At 37.3% G+C, this 23,222-nt stretch overlaps 1 protein-coding gene across 2 annotated transcripts; it reads right to left on the reverse strand.

Moving 5' to 3' along the window:
- Positions 1–3,351: 3,351 nt before the first annotated feature.
- On the reverse strand, positions 3,352–22,312 carry RAD23B (RAD23 nucleotide excision repair protein B). 2 transcript variants are annotated; one of them, XM_014073630.2, is made up of 10 exons: positions 22,066–22,312; positions 16,500–16,581; positions 15,024–15,103; positions 11,290–11,576; positions 9,857–9,912; positions 8,102–8,229; positions 7,277–7,418; positions 6,639–6,766; positions 5,774–5,944; positions 3,352–4,679 (listed from the first exon to the last, which is right to left on the reverse strand). In XM_014073630.2, the coding sequence occupies exons 1-10, from the start codon at positions 22,129–22,131 to the stop codon at positions 4,566–4,568; spliced, it is 1,254 nt and encodes a 417-aa protein (XP_013929105.1). In that variant the 5' UTR covers positions 22,132–22,312; the 3' UTR covers positions 3,352–4,565. The 2 variants fall into 2 exon arrangements, with proteins under 2 accessions (XP_013929105.1, XP_087572325.1); XM_087716199.1 differs by lacking the exon at positions 22,066–22,312 and adding an exon at positions 21,247–21,455.
- Between the last annotated feature and the right edge of the window lie 910 nt (positions 22,313–23,222).

Genomic DNA, 23,222 nt, shown 5'->3' on the forward strand with positions numbered 1-23,222 from the left:
TCTTCACCTCTGGAGGGCAGCTGCTGCGAGGCTTGGCTTCTTGCACACACACCCTTCACCGGAAGCAGGTGCTGCGGGGTCTGCAAATCTGCACGAGCGCGGATCGCGCCTAGGCAGGCAGGAAAGGGTGTGAAATTCGATGTAGGAGAGATGGAAAATTTTTAAAAAGTAAAATAAGGCTGTAAGAAAATCCTGTGGATGCTGCAAAAGGGAGAAAAAGTCTACAAAAATATCCTAACTAACACTATTCACTGGAGAGTCACTGAATAGCTCCTGTTAGGCCGAAGACTGAGGTTAATCTGGGGAGGAACAGGGGGTGTGACCTCAGATTTCCTCAGTCTCCAGGCAATTGGGCCGTAACAATACCCATACAGTGACTCCTCCCATGCCCCACCTTGGAGACCTGATGTTATTTGCAACTTCTGAACTTACAGACATGGATTGTATATGGACAATTATAAAGGGGAAATGGTCATTCTTTCCCAAAATTACTACCATGGGAGAAAGATTGACTGTTAGTACTGTAGCTACTTTTTGTAAGTAATACAGGGCTCACTCATAAATAGGAATAGCACTTAGACTTTTATACCGCTTCAGTGCTTTACAGCCCTAAGTGGTTTATAGAGTCAGCATATGGCCCCCACAACAATCTGGGTCCTCATTTTACCTACCTCAGAAGGATGGAAGGCTGAGAAATTATAGAACTAGATCTTCCAAACGGCAGTTGTATCAAACCTGAGCACCAGTTCATCAGGAAGGGGAACAGCCTTTCTTGCTGGAACGTTATAAACCATCCCAAAAACATATTTAGCTTACTTAGAAAAATCCATGTCACTCTTACATGACAGGGAAGCTACCTTATAGTGAGTAATAACCCAGATACTTTGCCACATGCATCTAGGATCCATAGAAATAGTCTGCTATTCTCTTATCAAATCTCTAGCCCTATGCGGATTCAAGATGTTTCAAAACTTCACTCTATATTTGTTTTAACAGTATTTTGTTGAATAAGCCACTATGGAATCAGTTCACACAACCATGAGCCACAATTTACAAATCACACCAGCTGAACTGACGCAATGCAGTCAAGCCAAAAAAATTATATAGTTCTTTAATGCAATCTTTATTGGTTATATCATGCAGAGACTAAAAAGGAAAAATAAAGGGGGATAAATTAAGACCAAGTGCTTTTCTTATGATCTTAAGATGAAATTGAATAATTGAATAATTCAACAAGATTCTGGTATCATGTTTGTTGAATGCCTTAGAGCAGGAGTGTCAAACTCGTGTCATCACGTCAGTGTCACGTGACGTATCACAACTTTTCTCCCTTCGCTAAACTGGGTGTGGGCGTGGTCAGCGCGTGACACATCCGGCCACCAGGCCACGAATTTGACAGCCCTGCCTTAGAGAATGTTTCAAAAGATTTGGCCGTACCCTGAATAAGATTTCTATCCAGCCTGCAAAGGCAAATTAAGATTTGATATATTGTGGTCTCCCAACACCACCTTTACTTTGAACCTTGATAAAACTTTGGCAGGATTCAAAAAAGCTCATATATTCATTTTGGCTTAGAGTTCAGCAAAAAGGATGACGTGCTTCCATCCAGGAGGCATGGATTTAAATTCAAATGTCTAGATTCTTGAGCGGTTTTTTAATTGGATTATTTTCACAATCACAGCCATTCAATCTTTTCTATATTGGGACTTTGTAAATAGCTTCTTTCCCTGTTGGTGAACAGACTCAACATCCTAGATTTTTTGATTCTAGCCTTCAATTTCAATCCAGCCTCTTCAAATCTACAATCAATGTAGCCTGAAGATCACAACCCATTAGACATTTCTATGGCAAAATTCAAAAAATGTTGTTGGCAATTCTACATTATTGCTAGCATATATTCTTGAAAATATTTGTTGCAAAATATTGCAATTAAAACACCAGTTTTAGTGAGGCTAGAAAAAGTAATCCAATACAAATGCAGGCCAAAATACATTTTTTGCTGTAATTTCTGTTGCAAGAAAGTTCCAAAGTTATTGTAGTGCCTCTTCCATTCCCGTTTATTCTCCTTTCCAGTTTTCTGTGTCTTTCTGTTTGTCAGGGATCTGGTAACTCTAGTCAGGTAAGAGCCAAATTTTTCCATCTTTATTTTAGTAAAATTACCTTGTCCTCCTAGGCTCTTCGTAGCTTTTTTCTTTTTTAAAGAACTGCCTACTCTGCCTAAACAGCGTTTTTGTCTGCCCCAAATTAATCCACTCTCCCATTAGGTGACAACTGGAAGGTATTTCAATCTCCAGATGGAAATCTGAACATATACGTACAAATGTGGAGCTGAATCTGTTCTATGTTCTATTCAAATGTATACATAATAGCAATTGTAATATATATAACCCACATTATTGCAAAATTATTTTCTAGAGATCATTACTTTTACAAGAACCACACAGAACTGCAGCTTGTCTGGTGTTGGTTGGTTCATTGCATTGTCTCCATTGCTGGATTGGTAGAAACATTTCTGATTCAACTGAAATTGGGTGATTGGGCCTAGTGTGCAATTTGAGCTTCATATCTAATCTTCTTGGCTGTAGTTATTTTCTGCTTTATGATGTCCACTGCTTGCTTAATCTTTCTTGTTTCTAGATGGTATTTCTTGAACATGCATTCTTTGGAAACAAGGGAGCAATTATTTAATTAAATTATTACTATTATTCTTATATACAGAGTCACTGGTGTTAACCTTCCTACATATCCAAGTCTTCCCAAGATCTCCTCAATGAAACACATTTCTTAGATTATAGCTTGGATGCTGGTGAAGTTTGTGTGGTATTTTGAATATTTGATTAATACGCGTATCCCTTGCATATTTAATTAATTGGATCTGTTATAGAATTTAGAGGCTTTTAAATGAAGCAGTTTATATATGTAAAAGTTCAAGGTGTTTTTGACAGTAAAAGCAAGTGAAAAACTAATAAAATTCCACGCTGAAATAGCATTGGTTTGAGCTCTAGCATTTTGTTCCTATCATTCTGCCTAACCTCAGACAATTTAAGCAAGGCACCATGACAGGAGAACATTCTATGCAGTTGGCTTCCCATTAAAGGTCAAAATATGTATACTAGTAGCTAATCCAATTAATTATCCATCACTGTACAAATTTATGATTTGGCAATTGTACAAATAGGCGTTGTTGAGGAAGCCGTATTTAATCCCTAAACTGTTCTTTTCTGATGAGAGTGTTATATTATCTTCCAGCAATAGTATGGCAGTACATAAGTTATTTGGAGTCACTCTACAAAAATCCATCCCATCCCGTCCTTCCTTCTCCCTCATTAATAATAAATAATACTCACAACCTTACAATTAAATGTTACTTTTAATAGGAAGTAAAAGGGGATGTGCATAATCTTTAGAGATCCAATAACTTGATTGTTCATCTATTTTTTTCCACTTTCTGAACATGTCTTCAAGAGTAAAATGTTTCACAATGCTTTTAAACAGAAGAGAAGGCAAGTTACTGGACAGTCCTTATTAAAGCATACAAATGACAATAGCCTTTAGAGGCCCAGAGATTGAAACTATAAGATTACAAGCATTTAAAGACACCTAGGTTTGAAATACTTGCAGCTGTATTCATCAGATCAGTTTTGACTTTCAACAAAATATAGGTAGGATGCAATCTGATTTCTTCATAAATACTTTCACTAGATTGGAGAGTTTACATTTTCTTCATTGGCAATAAAAAGTGCTCAATTCACAAAAAGGGATACATCAAACCCAAAAACATGCAAAGACAGCTGTTTGCTTTTCTTTTTCAAAAAAAGATTTACTATAACCCAATCTTAAAGTAAGCAGTAATTAGGTTATCTGGCATTTGCTCCAACTGTTTCCTATGTGTATATAGTCAGTCTATTTATTATTATTATGAAAGGAGCAAAGGGATAGGGAATAGGAAAAGTTCTCTCAAATCAATGATCCAGAATCTAAAACAATAAGTGGTTTAGATCTAGCACTTCAGCAAGAAATAATGGGCATCCTGCAAAAATTAGATACATCTGAAGCAGCAAAACCCCACCACCTACTATTTTTGGCATATGTTTTTAAAAGTTACTCAAATATATTTTATCTTAAATTTATGAAGCCGTCATCCAGTGTTACCATGAAATACAGACTGTTGATTCTAGGTAGTCTTTGCTATTTCCAAGACCAATGTTATTTAAAAAGAAACAAAAGCAGCTAATTTTGGGACCTAGTATACTAAAGGAGTGGAAATTGGGGGGGGGGGGAGCATGAACATATAATTTTATAGAAGGAACTAAATATCTGCAAAAAAAGCTAATTTTTGGTGTATAGTATTTTACATTTTGATCTGCTGCATCTGCTGTTTTAAAACAGATGTGCTTGTCTTTTCCTGTATCCTTTCTATATTTTCCTCTCTTCTCCCAATTCCCACTCCCCTTCCCCCTTACACCAAGTATCATGGATATGAGCCCAAGTATCCCAGACAATCCAGTGAATAGCTAGTGTAAATGCACTGGTGTGATGTGTGAGATTTTAAAAGTCTCTCCTTTTCAATCTTCATCAAAGTTCTGCTGTAGAAGGAAATTGGCTGCCAAATTTTCATTCTTCTCACATGCAAAATATGCTTGTATCACAAGTCCTTCAGGAAATCCTAGGGCCTTTAACTATAGGAAAGAAAAGGCTATTAGAATTCACATTTATAGCATAAGCTTCTTTGTCAAGTATTAAAGTATTAGTATTAATAGACCAAGTATTAAAGATTAGTATTTTAAATGCTAAGTTGGCAATATCAGTCCTGATGCATGACACAATTGTTGCAGATACAAATTTGTTACACTAAAATCTTCATATGGCTCAACTGCATTGAATGGTGAGCCTGAAGCTCTGGTTGACTATGCAAAAATTATTTAAATATATTGATTAAATGTATAAATTTGAAAATCAAGAATAAATAAGTTCATCTTTCAACTAAACCTAAATGTTAACATGAAACAAAATAATGAACTTGGATATATGGCACATATACTTGTAATTGCATATTACAACTAATAGGTATGGGCTACGTATCCTCCTAATTTTAATATTCATTTTCTGGCTTTATTATTTTTATAAGTAACTCAACGCAGTGAACATACAAAGTATCCTTCCTCCTCTTATTTTCCCCACAACCCTCCTGTGAGCTGGATTGGGCTGAGAATGCGTGACTGGTTCAAGGTGGTTTGGCTGGATTTTATGTCTAAGGTAGGACTAGAACTCACAGATTCCTGGTTTCTAGCCACTTTATCTAATGAACACTTCAAATACTGGGGAAAAGAAACCACTTTATCTAATGAACACTTCAAATACTGGGGGAAAGAAACCTACTATTATTTATTTTATGAGGAGAGCAGAAGAAATTGAAAAAAAAATGTGGAGATCATAAATATATGGTCTGTGTTGAATCATAAACTGAATTTATGTGGCCCTATAGCCAAAGGACACATGCAATGTTATACTTTCAGCAACAATCACTCACAGCAAAACCTAAGATTGCTATATTAAAAATGTAAAACTCCCAACTGCTAGACGCCCTGAAGCAGCAAACTCTTAACCCTCCAAAGACCATCCTGAAGCCTTAATTTATAACAGGAGATAATGTCATCATGACTTCTACAAGTACTTTATGTAGATTTTGGCTATGTAAGGATTACTTAATCTTTGAACTTAAGAAATAGAGAGAAAATTGGGTTTGAGGAAATAATAAATATGTTCAACTCACCCTTTCTATAGCTTCTTTTTCCTGAGGTGTTACTTGAATATAGTTCATGTGACGGCTTCCAGCTTCAGCTACTCCGCCTCCACTTCCACTACCTCCACCACCTCCTTGTCCTGACTCTTGAACAGGTTCATTTAACATCTGAATAAAATGCTCTTGATGTTGGCTTATTTGCTATGGTGCATGGGAGGACAAAAGCAAATAATATACTGAAATAAAGACTGCCTCTCCTGATTACATCTGCCTGTCCCACCAGATCCAGCAGAGAGGACATGCTGCAGGTTCCCTCAGATATGAAGCTTCACCTGGCAGCTCCTAGGTAGCAGGCTTTTCTGGTGTCCCCCCCCCCCCCTTTCTTTATCTAACTTTCCCACAAAGTGAGGCTGGCTTCATGTCTTTTAACTTGCTGGATATGTCCCATCAGTCCTGGAGACCCCAAATAACTGGTAAAAAAAATTGAGATGACTCCATCTCAATTTAACACCTGCTCTTCACCTAATATTTTTATTTGTGTCCCTTTTAGAATTTATTTTTTTAATAATATTAATATTTGTACCTATTATTTGTAACACTGCTGTACGGTGTCCAGAATTACTTGTTTATGAGATGGGCAGATACATAAATATGATAAATATGCATTCCTATTTACCTTAAAATTTATTTCCATTTGAACTACCAGTATAAATGGTAATATATAAGCCAACGAAGACCAAATATTAGTAACAGATATGCCTACATGGTAAATTATTATACTGAGAGACCTTTACAACTCACTTCATTTCAATCATTTTATTTTTTTCCTCACTTGACGTTAATTTTAAAAAAACATGAAACTACAGAAGACAACTCGAGAGGATTTAAAAGTCACCTGCAATAACTGAGGATTTTCCCGTCCTATTTGTTGTAATAATGCAGGCAAAAGCGATGGATTCTGCTGAATAATTTGTCTCATCTGCTGGAACTGAGGTTGGTTTCGTAAAAATTCAAGAGGATGTCCTGAAAGAGGAGGCACATTTTGAACAAGATTATAAGCAAAAGGTGAGCATTTCTCAAAAGCTTATACAGGACTCATGCTAGAACCTAGTATTAATTTTTACAAGTTACTAATAACAGGAAAGGGAAGATTTGTTAATCTGTCTGCCTAGAACAACTTCATGAGAAAATTTATGACAGAATGATATAGAAACCTGAACTGGAAAACCAAAAACCTTTATAAACTTCAATGCAATATTCTACAAATAAACATAAAAGCCCACCACCCTATAAAAAGAACTATTAAGAATAGAGATGTTTGCAGAATTATACAACAACAAAAGTATCTTAAGGGCTGTTTTGCATAACATTTCTCTAGTGCAGGGGTGTCAAATTCGCAGCCCGGATGCGTCATGTCACGTCCTGGCTCTGCCCAGTTTAGCAAAGGCGAAAAAGTTCCGATACATGTGACGCCACAAGTTTGACACCCCTGCTTTAGTGAGTCAGACTCAGGCTTGTAGAAAACTCTCTTACCTCCTGTAGAGCTAGTGGTAGTAGTAGTGGTAGTGGTAGTTGCTGCAGCGGCAGCAGCTACTGCTGAAGATGGAGAAGCTCCAGTGCTGGCTGCTTGAGGAGGATCAGCCATACCTTGACTCTCCCTATCTCCAGGAATACCCTAAAATGAACATAATCTTCATGATTTTGATATATCCATGAAGTCTAAGGACTGAGCTTGAATCAAACGAATAATTCTTTACTGTTAATGTTTTTTTTTAAATCTGCCATCTGTTATTACTTCTGTTGAAGTAAGAACATTTAAATATATACATGGACTTAACCCCTGCCACACTGTCTATCATTATAGATTATGAAAGTAATTGTCTAAAACAGTGTTTCTCAAGCTCATCAACTTTCAAATGTGTGGACAGCAACTCCCTGAGTCGCTGGGGAATTCTGGGAGTTGAAGTCCACATATTTTAAAGTTGCTGAGCTTGAGAAACACTAGTCTAAAATACTAAAATCAGATTGAGTAAATCTATTATAGGAGTCTTCCATTCAGAAAGATCTGAATGTGAGAAATTCAAACGAACCTTGAACAGTTTTGCTAAGTGAACAAAAATAGATAAGCTTTTTATACTGATACATATGTATCTCTTATTGTTATTAATGCATTTGCAGTTCAAATGGTCACACACAGAATAGCTGTACTGACAAATTAAAACCAACTTATGTTCAAATTTTCATTAAAAAAAAAATCATTACTAAGTCATTACTGCCTTTTGCCTTCACATCTCACTTTCCCATAAAAAAATCCTGTCATGAAGGAAGAGCAAATCATGAAATAAGAAACATATTTACCATTAAAAGATACTCCACTGCTCTGTCAGGATTATTGAAGCTGGCTCTCAATGCAGCAATTACCTGCTCTCTTTCATACCCCATTGACATAATCTCAGTCACCATGTTTTCATACGACTGGCCTGTCACTTAGAAGTTAAAAGAAAAGATATAGATAAGATATATCCAAATTTTGAAGGAAGAAGGGAGAAAATAACCTACTGGCTTATTCTGTCAAGAAAATAACAATACAATAGGTTTGCATTAGTTATTCATTATAATAATCTGGGTGATATGTTAATTTTCTTCTATTCAAATTCAAAATTCAATATATTACTAATAAAATAATTCATCTCTCATTCCAATTTCTTCTTTATCAAAGACATATGTATTAGCTGTAATAATCCATGTCTGATCTTAAATAGTTATACTGAAAAATAGAAATTGATTCCCTAGATAAAAACCAAATTATCTGGGGTTTTTTTTCGTTCTGCTGTTTTTATAATAAATCTCCTTTCCTGATTAATCATTCAGTTGAGTTTGTATTATACTGTCAGTATTCTGCACGGTTTTAAAAATAATTAAAAACAGTATCAGAGCATGCAGTTGATCAATAACAGCTGATGACAGGACTGTAATGTTAAAACTAGTTGAAGGAAACACAGGTGACTATGACCTTTAAGAATTCTCAACCATATATAAAAACAGGTTTTTAAAAAAAGGATAAAAGGCCACAATATGCTTCAGCTGTCACACTCCATCATTTCATAGTAATCATCATGGCTCCCATTTATTTTACCAACTCTATTCAGGTCTAATCAGGAATGTTATATAGAAGGGTGGGGAATCTTACTTAGCCTGAGGGCTATATTCTCTCACAGATAACTTTCCAGAGACCAAATGTTAGCAGTAAGCATTGCAGTGCTGTGACAGTCCTCAGGATTATGTTTTCCTGCTGTCCATTATGCCTTTATTTCTTAACTCTTACAATCAAACTTAGCAGCAAGAGACATTTTTCAGATTTTTTTTAATTCAGGGGTATCAAATAAATTGAACTAACTGGAACCAGTTTAGCAGAAAAAGAAGTGGAATGGAATGGAAGCTGAGAAGACAGCTGACACAGACAGATGGTTCCCCTTATGTTTCATGTTAAAATTGCAGCAGATCTTATCATGATGATTTAAAAAGGAAGTACTCTCAAGTAAATGTTGTAACTGGACTAGCATATTCTAATATAAAAACAAACACCCAGGAACCAGTATTCAAACAGCCTGATTAAAATAGTTCAACCAAATATTAAAAAATGCCCATCCCCTTTACTGCATTACTCAACTGGTATCTGCTTGGAAATAGATTGTATATAAAATGTATAGACATCTGTGCTTACAAAGAGTGATCTTGTTGGATCAACACTGGCAGCTGGGGCAGAAGGCAGTAACACCTGACTGGACTACAATTCAGAACTGCTTCTTTAAATAGATGGCTTTCTCATAAGTAACATCTACTAAAAATGTGTTTTATCACAAGATACCAAACAGTAACAGCTTACAGAAATGATTCAAGTTAGAATAATTTGTAAGTAATTTAGAAAGTCAGAAGGTTTAGCACATAAGTTGAAAATCTATGTAGCTTTTTGGTCTCAGATGGCCACCAGAAATTCCCTTCTAACATTATTACCCAGCCATATTTCACACAGAAATCCAAGACATATAGGCAATTTGTGGTATGGAAAACAAAAAATATTATTATTTTACTCAACCATCAGGAAATATTTACCAAGTGCACTTGTAGCATCCTCAAAGAGATTTGATCGAGAAGTGTCTCCTATTGTACTGTGGTGGAACAAAACAAACATATTTAATATCTGTCCCATGAGTTAATGTATTTTTCTTATTGAAATTTTGCTAATAAAGAATCCAAAGTAACTTAAGAATTGTATAATAAAAACCAAGTTTCATTGGCATACATTTGATTTTTATCAGAGCTTAAGTTTGGAATCAAGGAGTGACACAAAAGTAAGATATAGAACGTGCAAGGTACACATTTAGGAGTTACAGTTTACTGAGTTTTACCCATCTCACATTGTGTGAACTTGAGCATGGTTCTTTATTTAAAATAATTACACTTTTATTGTTGTCTACTGAAAAACACTTAGCAGAAACTAATAATACTTTCTAAATTAATACTGACAACAACCCAACTGCTACCATTTCAGGGGGGGGGGGGGAATTTCATAGCTCATTAAATTGCAAACCACTGAAATACAGATATTGCAGAACCAGATAACAAAACTATTCTCTGGTTTTTACTAGTGGGTCAAGCTGCGCAAATATTAGACATCTGGATCAGGACTTTTGTGCCTGAGGTGACCAGATATGATTCAGTTTGCTAAACTGAATAGCTGAGACAAAACAATTCTTTGTGAATACTAACCATCTTGTTATTGAGGGGAGGAGGGAAGAGGGAATATATGCAAGCCAAAGGAGATCTCACATTAATACAGTTCCACCAATTGCCTGACTATCTGTCAACACAAGGTGACATGGGCTTAGCATGTTGACCAGCATACACAGAGCCAGGTGAAGGGCAGTCAGTTGGATCCAGGGGATAATTTACACTGCAATATTGGATAGCATTTCATGGCTTTCTCCTTATGAAATTGTCTCTGGATTCCACTGTTTTTAGTTAAGACAGCAGCCTAGAATTATGTGCTAGAGTTTTTAAGATTTTATTTATTTAACATATGGCAAAAATGTTAAAAAGGACATCACAATTACATTCTATTTTTAGATATTAATGCTATATTATTGAATGTTTTTCCCTAGAAAACAGAATTGTATGACTGTGAAGTGTACAATTATGAACATTTACAAGTCTAATACATAAACAATTACAATGCTATTCCCACCAGAGCAACTCAAAGTTCCAGTCTCTTAATAATAAATCTCTACCTAACTTAAAATGCAAGCAAGAACCACCAAGTGTACAATGTGGCTTCAACAGCTAAAACTTTACACCACAAAAGCTTTAAAATGATACAGAATATAAAAATACATTTATATGCTTCATTGCCTTTCAATATGAACTCAGATATTTACTGTGTTAAAAAGCCTAAAAATAAAGTTGCTTGCAGACAGTTTTTAATATCCATTGCATTTAGTCTGAATTGAATGAGAAGCAAAATTCTGATTTCCGATGTTCTGCAATACCTTTCTGTAGATGTTGGGCTGGTGGCTGGTGGCGTTTCTACTGGTTTATCTGATGATTTTTCTTCTACAGTGGCACTTACAGGTGCAGACTCACACGCTGCTGCAGCTGGTGTTGAAGCAGTGGGTGCAGGTACTGAAACTTGTGCAGGAGCAGGAGTAGGAGTAGGGACTAGTTTCGGCAGAGCAGCAGGTGTTGTAGAAGTAACCGTAGTGGTAGTTTCATTTGACTGCTGTGTTGTAGTTGTAGTTGGAGATGGGGATGGAGATGGAGCGGCTGCTGCTTTGGGCTACAAAGGTGAAGAAGGCAAATTCCTAAATTATGGCTTTCTCTAAGTTCATCTGAAAGTTGCTTCTTTACTAGAATTTAAATTGTTTCATGTGAATGATGCACAACTTCTCGCATGCATTAACAATAGTTTTCTCCAGTAGAAATAGGTCTGCACTCATAATTCAATGAGTCAACCATCCCTCTGAACATGCTCCTCAAAGCTGTAAATCAGATACAGCGTATTGAAGGGCCAGCATAACTTTTCCAAGGCATTTCTAAATTCTTGTACAATATGTACATGCCCTGAAGCCTCAAAGCAGCCACAACAAGCTTTTAATCGGTTGCTTTACCACTTGAAAAAATAAGTACATATTCAGCTTATGATTTCCATAAACCAAATAAGAGAATTCGGCAAGTACATTTAAGTGATTAATAATGGATGTCACAATACAAATGCTAGTATTCGTATTGTATTTCCAACTAGCGTGGGAAGAGAACATTTAGAAATATTTCTAATATATAGCAGTATCACAACCTACAGTGCAATCTGAATCTCATTTATCATTAAACAGATTAACGGTAAACAAACCACACATATACATATATATATGTATTGTGTCATATCTTTAAGGAAAGCATGGTACACACTTGTTCTGTTTGAAATCCTGAGGAATAATCATCTTTCTAATGGGGGTAAATTGAACCAGATGAAGACCATTAGATGCGAGTTGAAGAGTTTTTTTACCTATTACAGAACACATACTTTGGCTGCCACCAATGAAATCTACACTTCATAACATTTATGGAATAGAAACATAGTCCAACAACAAGAAGTTATCAGCAAATTCCAGACAAAAGCTTGTTGATATTTGGGAGGTTGGGAAGGACTAAAAAATGAGGCTTTCATCAATCCATGATCATCAGACAGTGTGTACAAGTGGAGATGCCACCCCATCTTGCTATCCAGTTTTTACTCTTCATAGAAGTACTTATTAGTGTACAATATTTCAGAATGGAACAAAGAACTCCAAGGTAATGACATGACACTTCTCAATGTCTAATATTAATGTTCATGAGTTTCTGATTGGGAAAGCACACAGCAAGATGTAAGAATATCAAAATGAAAACCACTTTTCTTCAGGAAGCACAACACCAAAGTGTCCAAAGACCCCCCTGGATCATCCAAATATAGTTTGTCAACAGATCAAATGAAAGTGGAACTTCTGGCACTAATGGGAAAAGTTATATATTAAAAAGCAGAACACTGCAATAAAATAATTTCATCTCATGAACATTTACAACAAAACACAGAAGCAGACCTGCAACTTCAGAATTTCAACATTTTTCAATAATCAAGGAATAATCAATTCTAAATTATACCAGCATATTCTACAGAATGTTAGATGTATATCCATCAGTCTGACAGGAAATAAATATGAATCATGCAGCATAATGATCCTAAATGCATCAGTAAATTTAGAACACAGCGAAGCCAAAGAAATTTCATGTTTTGGTCTAACCAATTCAAGTCCCTGACATTAACCAAACTGAAAATGTTCTCAGAGGACCTCAAGTGAGCAATTCATGTAAGACAGCTCAAAAGTATCAATAAGTTCAAGGAGTTCTGCAAATGGGCCCAAATCCCTCCAAGTCTACTGTCTATTGATGAAAAGGTTCAAGAAACATGTGATTGAATCATTACTGATAAAGAGGTAACATGGTGTCATAAACTAATCTCAGTGACTTACAAAAGCAATAAACCAAATATAATCATAAAAAAATATCTAATTTCAAATCATTACATTACACAACTTCTAATATTTATATCCATAGATCTGGGGTGCAGATAATCAACTGGATATTATCTGTATATTCATAAGACTTTGGGTACAGTACTCCAAAGGGTTGAATAATCTCCTAGCAGTCCTAGAAACCTCTAAGGCTAAATAGAACTTTGCTAGCACATCTAGGCTGGGGGCACCTTATACTGGAGATCCCCAGGGTTCAACTTCTCAAACTTATGTAATCCTTCAGAAAGGTTTAGAACCACTGTGCAACAGTCACTTCAATATCCAATTCAGAAGAATAACAAAGTAACAAAAGCTTAAAGATCTTTTAAGACAAGTTCATTTCCTACTTATGTTTTGAGACATATTGTCTATAACAGTTTCCATGCCACACTAGGGCCTGAACTCAAATGTTTTGTTGGTGTAGTTGTCTGATATATATAATTCAAGATAACTGAAAGGATACATGTCCCAGAGTCTTCTTGGCTTCTGAGTGATTTTAGATACTAAATGTTTGCTAACACATCACAGTGATTATCTAATGGATCTTTTAATCCACCTTGGTCAATTTAAAAGATGCTGCTGGGTGGCACTCAATAAAAATTGAGACATTTCTCCACTTTGATATCCTTACCTTCATAATATAACCCCAAGCATAGGTACATATTTGTGTCCAATTAAATTTACTTCGTGTGTTCAGCCATATATTTCCAGCTGCCACTTCTTCAGCTCTTGCAGTTCCTCAGTAAACCAAGGAGCTCTCTAGAACTGGCATACAGGGAGAGGCCAATGAGGGCAATCTTATCAAAAGCTCTCACTGCATTCTTATTGCAGAAGGGGGGCAGGTTCTCAATAGCTCTACCCTTCAGATTGTTGGGAAAATCCAAATACAAGTTTTGAAAGCGAACTGGGTCCATCAAAAGTCCAGAGTGGATTATTCAAATAGATCCAATTACTTTGTGGAGTATCAGTGTACCCCACTGGGTAGGGACATGATCTGTCCATATCAAGAGTTAATGTTAGCTCAATGTATTCAATAAAGACAAAAATAAGTTTTTTGTGTTGGTAATTTAACTAAAATGCATATGAAGATCTGATTATACAGGTAGTCCTTGACTTATGACCAGAATTGAGCCCAAAATTTCTGTTGTTATGTGAGACATTTGTTAAGTGAATTTTGCCCCATTTTATGTCCTTTCTTGCCACAGTTGTTAAGTGAATCTCTGCAGTTGATAAATTAATAACTTGATTGTTAAATTAATCTGGTTTCCTCATTGACTTTGCTTGTCTGAAGGTCACAAAGGTTAATCACATGATCTTGGGGCACAGCAACAGTTATAAATATGAACCAAATGCCAAGCATATGAATTTTGATCACATGATTATGGGGATGCTGTAAAGGTCGTGACTATGAAAAATGGCTGTGTCACTTTTTCAGTGCTGTTGTAACCTTGAACGGTCACTAAATGAACTGTTGTAAATTGAGGACTACCTATACTGTAGGTCATAACATATAAAAAGTACACAAAGTTCACAAACTTTCACCACTGCAAGACAATTTAGCAGTACCACAAAACAGACTGTATCAAGATTCTTTATTAATCAAGAATATGTCCAGAAAAACAATGAGGTTAACAACCAAACAGAATCTACAAATAAAAGTATAAACAATAACTTACTTTTGTTACCATAACCACCACAAAATTCTTTTCATCAATTTTGTATTCATTAAGAGCAGTATCATCATTAAGTATTTTACCTGGAAAAATAAAAAGATAGTTCATATAATGTCAGCATTTACATTAAATATCTTCATGTAAATGTAATCATTTACTCATTCTATGTAGAAATCTACAGATGGAATCAAATAGCACCAATTATTTAAATCTGGTTAACTATTTAATTATTGAATTCATGTCCTTTTTATTTTGCACAAGCCAGCATTCATTAATGGTCCCTCCTATATTCTTCATAACCATCCTCTGTACAATGCAGTAAGAGAAACTTCAAGCTTCAATTGCTATTATCACATATTAATTAGAAAGGCTTTCCCGGGTAATATTATTTGTACAGTCCTACAGAAATTACTGTTATTGGCCAATTACTCCGACTTCATGCTGTGCCTCTTTGTACATATGACTTATCAGCTAGGATAATTTTAGATACAAATTTAGTGTTCTTTAAGAACTAAATATACAGACTTAGCCTGCCTAACCTATTATAGGCACAGAGCATCTCTCTTTATGTGACCAGCAATTTATCTAATTTCCTCTTGCCATACATTAATAAAGACACATGCATTTTTCCACAAGTTTTATCAAAAATAAACAAATTGGTCCAAACCAAATTGAAAAGGACAACATCCCAACTTCAAGAGGTAAAACAACTGTGGCTGCTGGAATAGGCTAAAAAACCTCTTACTATCCAATACTATTTAAAACATCTTATTCCCAGATTATTTTCCTAATTAAATATTCAAAATGCATGTGCTTAATTCTGATTCTGAAAGGGGCATTTCAGGCTCAATACAGGAGGATTAGGGTTTTTTGGTGGGGTGGGGACATATAGGGATTTATTTACAGGAATTATAGGATTCAACACAGAATATATGTTTTACTAAGGATTGGTAATTATTTGTGAAAAGTATATTTTCATTGTGCTCTTTGGGAGAATACATGTCAGTTGCTCAGCTCTGTCTTATGTTCAGTGGAAAAAGGGTGTGGAAAAAGTATTTTTGCCACAAATAGCAATAGCATTTAGACTTATATACCGCTTTACAGTGCTTTACAGCCCTCTCTAAGCTGTTTACAGAGTCAGCATATTGCCCCCAACAATCCTCATTTTACCCACCTCAGAAGGATGGAAGGCTTAGTCAACCTTGAGCCTGGTGAGATTTGAACTGAAAAATTGCAGGCAGGCAGCAGGCAGAAGTAGTCTGCAGTACTGCACTCTAACCACTGCACCACCATGGCTCACAAAGATTGAAAAATGGAGAGATAATTATTATGGCTAAAATAAAATCTAAATTAATGTTAATTGATCCATTCTAAATAATCAAAATTAAAAAATTAGGATTAAATTTTATGTCATTAACTACATATTGCTTCTCCAACCCATCCACACACATTCCCATAAAAATGTCATAATTACATTACCTGCATATATTAATTTTTGGCCGGCTACTGGAAAAGCATCTTTTCCCTTTTCTAATTCAATCTTCTCTTTCAATGCTTTCACCTACAATAAATATTTTTAGTTAAAAGAAGTTCGGTAGCTTTCACATAAATCATTAGGATAATAAACTCTTTATGTTAAAAAATGCCATCAAACACTTGATGTTAACTTAACAGTAAATCAGTTGTAACCTATGGAAAGACTATACTATGCAAGATAAAATTAAGCATCAGAAATGAAGTTTTCCAACTTCAAATCCATACACAATAAGCAAAAAAACTGTTGCCTTTGAGAATACCATAACATACACATTGCTTAATCCTTAAAGATTGGCATCCCAGTGTTGGAGGAATTTTGTTTGATCTCTACTGTTTTAAAATAAATCACGAAATACCAGGGAACCCTAGTGACCTCTCAAGGAATTGTATAACCTCTATTGAGAAAAGAATTATCCTATTTTTCAGAGTATAAGACACACCTTCCCACCCACCCACCCAAAAAGTGGGTGAAAATTTAGGTGTATTTTATAAACCGAATACATGCATTTTGGGGGGCCCAAGCCCTCTGCACACTGCATTTTTGCCGTCCCCAGCCCCCAGAAGCACTCTGCAGTGCTCCACAGCCCATTTTTGCCAAAAACTGCCCGTTTGTGGACAAAAATGGGCCATGTGGAAACACTGCAGAGTGCTTCTGGGGGCTGGGAAGGGCAAAAATGAGACGCATAGAGGCCAAAACTATTTTTTTAATTGTTTTTTTCCATAAATTTAGGTGAGTCTAATAGTCCAGTGCGTCTTATAGTCCAAAAAATATGGTATATGATCCCAGAAAGAGGAGTGTGGTGGCTCACGTGCTTAGGACACTGGGTTGGAAGTGAGCAAGCCTACATTCAAGACCCAAGTGCTGCTACATGGTGGGGTGAGCTCTCGCCATTCGCTCCAGCTCCTTGACAAGGACATGAAAGGAGCCCCACAGATGTATCCCTGGGCAACAGTGATATCACAAGGTAATCCTTTCAACCCAGAAACCCTTAAAATTCCTGACGTAAAAGAATTTTCAGAAAGCTGCAAGTGTTTGTCTCCAAATATTCCAGTTATGATTCCTTCATTTTTCCAGACCCAAACAAAGGGTCTTGTCAGTTTGACAATATTTTGTATGACAGTACTACAAAAAAAGTTGAGTTTTGTTCTATTGGGACACCAAACTGTTGAATTTTGTATTACTGGAATAAAATCCAAATAGAAATATTTTATAAGTAACTTCATCAGTTAACTCTACTAATATTCTATGGCAGTGTTTTTCAACCTTTTTTGTGCAAAGGCACACTTTTTTCATGAAAAAAATCACGAGGCACACCACCATTAGAAAATGTTAAAAAAATTTAACTCTGTGCCTATATTGACTATATATAAAGTGTTTTTCCCACGGCACACCTTACACTATGTCACGGCACACTAGTGTGCCGCGGCACAGTGGTTGAAAAACACTGTTCTATGGAACCCTAGGAATTCTCAAACTTTGTGATACCAAGACCACCTAAAACAATAAATGAATCTGTATGAATCTCCATGAATAAACAAATGGTTTAATTGGAGACAGAAAAGGTAAGAAATAAGCAATAGTCCTGTATTATGATTAATTTTAATAATTACATTTCATTATATTTAAATTTGCAATCACACTGCAGCAGGTTGACACACAAAATCAGAACAAAACAGAACAAGTTTTAACAGTGCTCCCATGTTGCCAGTAGAGAACTGATCTGGTTTTTTATTTCCTTCCTTCTTGTATGATTATACAAATGAGGATGAGGTACTACTACTGCTAATACTACTACTACTACTACTACTACTACTACTACTACTACTACTACTACTACTACTACTTGAAGGCATCCTGAAAATACCAGGACTGTAAGTTATCTTTAAAAAAAAAATTAAATCCTATAAACTAAGAAATTGGAATGGTCATCAGGAATTCAATTTAACTAAAAAGAAACATTATCTTTTTAATTAGCAATTTTATTACAAATGAAATACTTGAAATTAAGGCAGGAACTTGGTAAATTGTTTAGTTTATGTTTTATGCATATTTGAAAATGGATCAATAAAACTATTGAGCTTTTAAGGCAGTAATTTACCTTGAACCACACGAGTTCTGTAGAATAAACACATAATTGTGCCTCAAATTCCAGAATGAACAATTGATAAAAATGTGTTCCCAGACACAAATCTTAATTTATAAGTAAAACAAAGGACACTCAACAAGAAAAACTTTCATAGACTATAATATTTGTTGTAATACAATTTAAACCACTCCCCAAATAATGAAGTCACATAGTTATTAAACTATAGAAAACATGTAGTTTGACATATACAGAAAATATATGTGAACATACATTAGTTGAGAATTATTTGTAATCTGTTAAACAATACTGGGGAAAATTGTACAGAGACATGCTTCACAACAGAAGCTTCTAATAGATCACAATACTCTATTAAACCTGGCATGAAGCATTAAAAATACAACTTCACTACTTGGCCCACTATTTAGGATATCTGCTAACATTAACATTGAATGTGAAATCAAGATTGAGGAGATTCAGTTTCATGACATTTAATGAGTAGCTCTGAAAAATTACTAATTCTCAGATTAATATTTCATATATTCATTGTGGCAGAAAAATTATATATGTAACCTTAAAGAAAATTGATCCACTAATCTATATTTCTGATTATAGAGGTAAACCAGAAAGGTTTTTAAAAGTTTTGCTACCAAAGCTAAAATTGCATATATGGTCTATATTCCAAAGCATTTTAAATTAACAACAACAAAACCCCAGATTTTCTCTCTGAATATTGTGCATAGATATGAGATAAATAAATGCATCAACATTTCAACAAATTTGCTGAAATTAAATTTCCTGGATCTAATTGAAATCCCACTAACTGCAACGTGATTTTGCAATTTGTACAACATTTTGCAAAATGTACTTTCTTGCTGACATTTGCTAGAATTTCAAAAATCACTCTTGGAACAGAAACCCAGGAAGAGAGGAGGTGTGTGGGTATGGGTGTTTGTGTGTAAACATCTTTCTGAAGTTTTTAATTAAGCTGTTTATACACAATTCCAACATTTTAAAGAAGCTTGTCCTTGCCCAGACTGTGATACAAGTATGTGAACAAGTCTATGGTTAAACATAGATAAGCTGAATGCAGTAGTAATTTAAAGCATCTTTATCTGCCAAACTCCAGCTATTGATAAATATGCAATGTAAAATGAAGAACATATTAAACCATATGCTTCTGTGCTTAAATAACACAAAGAACTTTGAATAACGTGTTAGCACCAGAAGTCAAACTTAATAGTAGTTGAAATCCCAAAGTGCAGAACAGCTTAAACATCAACCATTGCTTTTCTCATTTTTTCACAAATACAGAATTGCCCACCAGACAACAGAAAAGCTCTATTAGTGAAAACTGGAAAACACTAACACTTCCCAATCATCTTTCCAAAGGAACTCACTTTGGGAAAGAAAAAAATATGCATCAAAGCTATTAAGAATAATAATTTATTAAACTTCTAGACTGTCAGATTTTTATTCACCACAAATTACAATAAAATCATAAAAGATAAAATGATAGAAGAGAACAAGCAAAAAAAATAATAAAAGAGAACAGGCGCAATGAAGCAACTGGTCTCATTCTCTCTCCCTGAAGACATGGGTGAAGAGCCAGATCTTCACAGCTCTTTCAAACAACAGCAGAATAGGGGCCATCTGGTTCTCAGGGGGAACTGTGCTCCAAAGGGTAGGCACTGCAACAGATAAAGAGCGCTTCCGGGGTCCTGAGAGATGAGATTGTTTAATCAAAGAAAACTGGAGTGCACCAACCTTGCAACATCAAATCAGCCAAGCAGATGTTATGGGAAACAGGCGGTCCCTTAAGTAACCAGACCCTATACCATGGCTAAGAAATTACCCTCTGCTATTCAGATTTGCCAATAAGCTTTAGCTCCAAAGGTGCCATTTAGTGCATCTAATGCAGGTAGTCTTCAACTTACAACCACAATGGAGCCCCCATAATTTCTGTTGTTAAGTGTGAAATATGTTAGGGAGTTTTGTCCAGTTTTACGAATTTTCTTGCCACAGATGTGAAGTGAATCACTGCAGTTGATCAATTAGCAACCTGGTTGTTAAATGAATCTGGCTTCCCCCATTGACTTTGCTTGTCAGAAGGTCGCAAAAGGTGGATGACATGAACTTGGGACACGGCAATGGTCCTAAAACAGGAACCAGTTGCCAAGCCTCTGAATTTTGATCACATGGATCGGTCACAAGGATGCCGCGAAGGTCATAAGTGTGAAAAACAGTCATGAGTCACTTTTTTCAATGTCGCTATAACCTTGTACAATCACTAAATAACTGTTAGTCGAGGACTACCTGCATATTCCCAGACTCCCCTTGAACAATGTCAGAATAAAATGGCTAAACACTGCAATACTAATAAACCAAAGGATGATTTAACACTATTATCTCGCTCACGAGATTGGGGATAAGATGAAGGAACATCATGAGGACACAGCAGCTGAATGACAGCTTACTAAACGAACCATTACAAGTGGAGGACTACCTGCAATAAAAGACACTTTATTTCTCCCAGATCTCAGCAGAATGTGATTAGGGCAGCATAAATCGGCAGTTTACCTCCAACGCACACTCCTCTTACTTACCTTATTTTCGATGCAGTGTCCTTTACCTGTCCGACCAAAGACACCCTTTCATCTTTTAGGAGCGAAAGCTGGCCTACCTCCTTGGCCCACCTATTCACGCAACGCGGCCTATTTGCCAACATACCTCGCGGGGGAAAGGGGGGGAGGGGAAGAGAGCGAGAACGCGCTCGCGGGTCCCACGCGCGTTTTGCATCCCCGCCCTCCTCGGAATAACGCAGAGTCATGGCATAGTTCTATTCCAGGACGCTGCAAGGAGCCACTCGGCGAACTCCTCACTCCAAGCCGCTTCGTTCTGAACGACCAGAGCCACCCGGCCGTTCGCACGCGGGGTTGGGGGACAAGGTGTGTGTGTGTGGGGGGGAGGTTGGAATGGTGGCGAACGTTGAGTTTAAACGTCACTTCCCACCCGGGGGGGGGGAGGGAGGTGGATGAGCAGGCGAGGAGACCCGTCCCTTTTCGTCCAAAGTACTCCAAAGCTGCGGCAAGGCCTGGCGCCAAAGAGGAAGCCGCAGCCTCGGGTCGCCAGGGAGGCCTGTGGCGGACGTGCCCGCTTGTCCCTTTTCTCTCCGCAAAGTCCCACGCTTCTCTTCTCTCTCTCTTCCTTGAGGCCCTTCCACGATTCCGGGGTCTCTCTCACCGTCCCCTTCGCTGACAGGCCCCAACTTTTCGCGGCAGAACTTTGCACATCGCTGCGGAAAATGCGCCTGGGGATCCCGTCCTTCCGAATGTGGGTCTTCCACCCACCAGCGCGCCCCACACACAAAACACAACCAGCTCCAACCCGACCTCTCGCCCCTTTTTCCCTCAGGCCGTACGTACCGTCTCGTCGCAGTCGATGTCTATCTTGAAGGTTTGCTGCTGCAGGGTCTTCAGAGTGATTTGCATGGCGGCGGCTGGCCTCTAGGTTCCAGCGGAACCTAACCCCCCCTGCAGCTGCCTCAAGACTGGGTGGCGGCAGCGACAGTTTCTCCCCCCACCCCCCCGGATCCTCTCAGTGCTCTCCGGCCTAGCTTGGCTTAGGCTACGGTGAGAGACAGGGGGAGGGGCCGGGGGAGGGGCCAAGCAGGAGCAAATACCGTATTCTCGCGCACCGAGTGGGCGTTAATCCACTTCTCGCGCTCCGCTCGCGGCCCAAAGGCAACGGCTGCTCCCGCCGCCGACGTGACGGCAATGACGCAACCGCCTCGTGACCTCCCGCCCAAGCCCCAGGTGAAAGGCTTGGAAAGAGTGCGCAAGAGCGAGCAAGAATATACGACCTCTATCCCCTCCCATCCCCCAGTGCAGGGGAAGAACTGCGCACGCACGAAAATGAGTTTCGGCACAGCGGGATGGAGGGAGGTTGGGGGAAACGGCGACTGAGGGAAGTCGCTCCCCTCGTTGAGGCGGCTTGGCGCAAGAGAAGCGGGAAGGCGGCCGGCGGTGAGGCGAGGAAAACGTTTTGTCATCATCCTGTTCCAAATAATCTTGCTGGGCTTTCTGATTGATTGAATTCCTATCCTCTGAAGCTCAGTGTGAATGGAGATTAACCATCCCTTTATATCTTCATTGCTACCAATTGTGAGCTTCCTTGTCTTTAGAAATCTGGGAATCAGTTTTCTTTAGAACCCTTCATTAATAAAACCACTAATATCTGAAGCTTTTTATGTAATGTACATTCATAGATTACACTGGTTCTTAGCTATAGAGACAACAGAGCAGCTGTTTGTCTTAATTATCTTATATTTGGATGATTGGAATAGTCTGTTGACTGTTGGAACAGTACTAACCTAATAATTCTCTCTGGTCCATCATCCAGTACAATTGTAGACCTCCCTGAATATTGGAGTAGCAGTTTACATGCCAGAGTACTTAGTGACTTAGAATATTGGCTTGCATTTTACGTGCCTTGCACTTGACCAGATCATCTAGGAGAGCCAGCTGGGAACTCAGCATAGATAGCTTAAAGCTTTTCCCATCTAGTGCCAATCCTTTGGAAT

Source organism: Thamnophis sirtalis, unplaced genomic scaffold (assembly GCF_051295495.1).
Source record: "Thamnophis sirtalis isolate CommonGarterSnake01/CBP01778 unplaced genomic scaffold, rThaSir2_p1.2 scaffold_5, whole genome shotgun sequence".
Taxonomy (NCBI): Eukaryota; Metazoa; Chordata; class Lepidosauria; order Squamata; family Natricidae; genus Thamnophis; species Thamnophis sirtalis.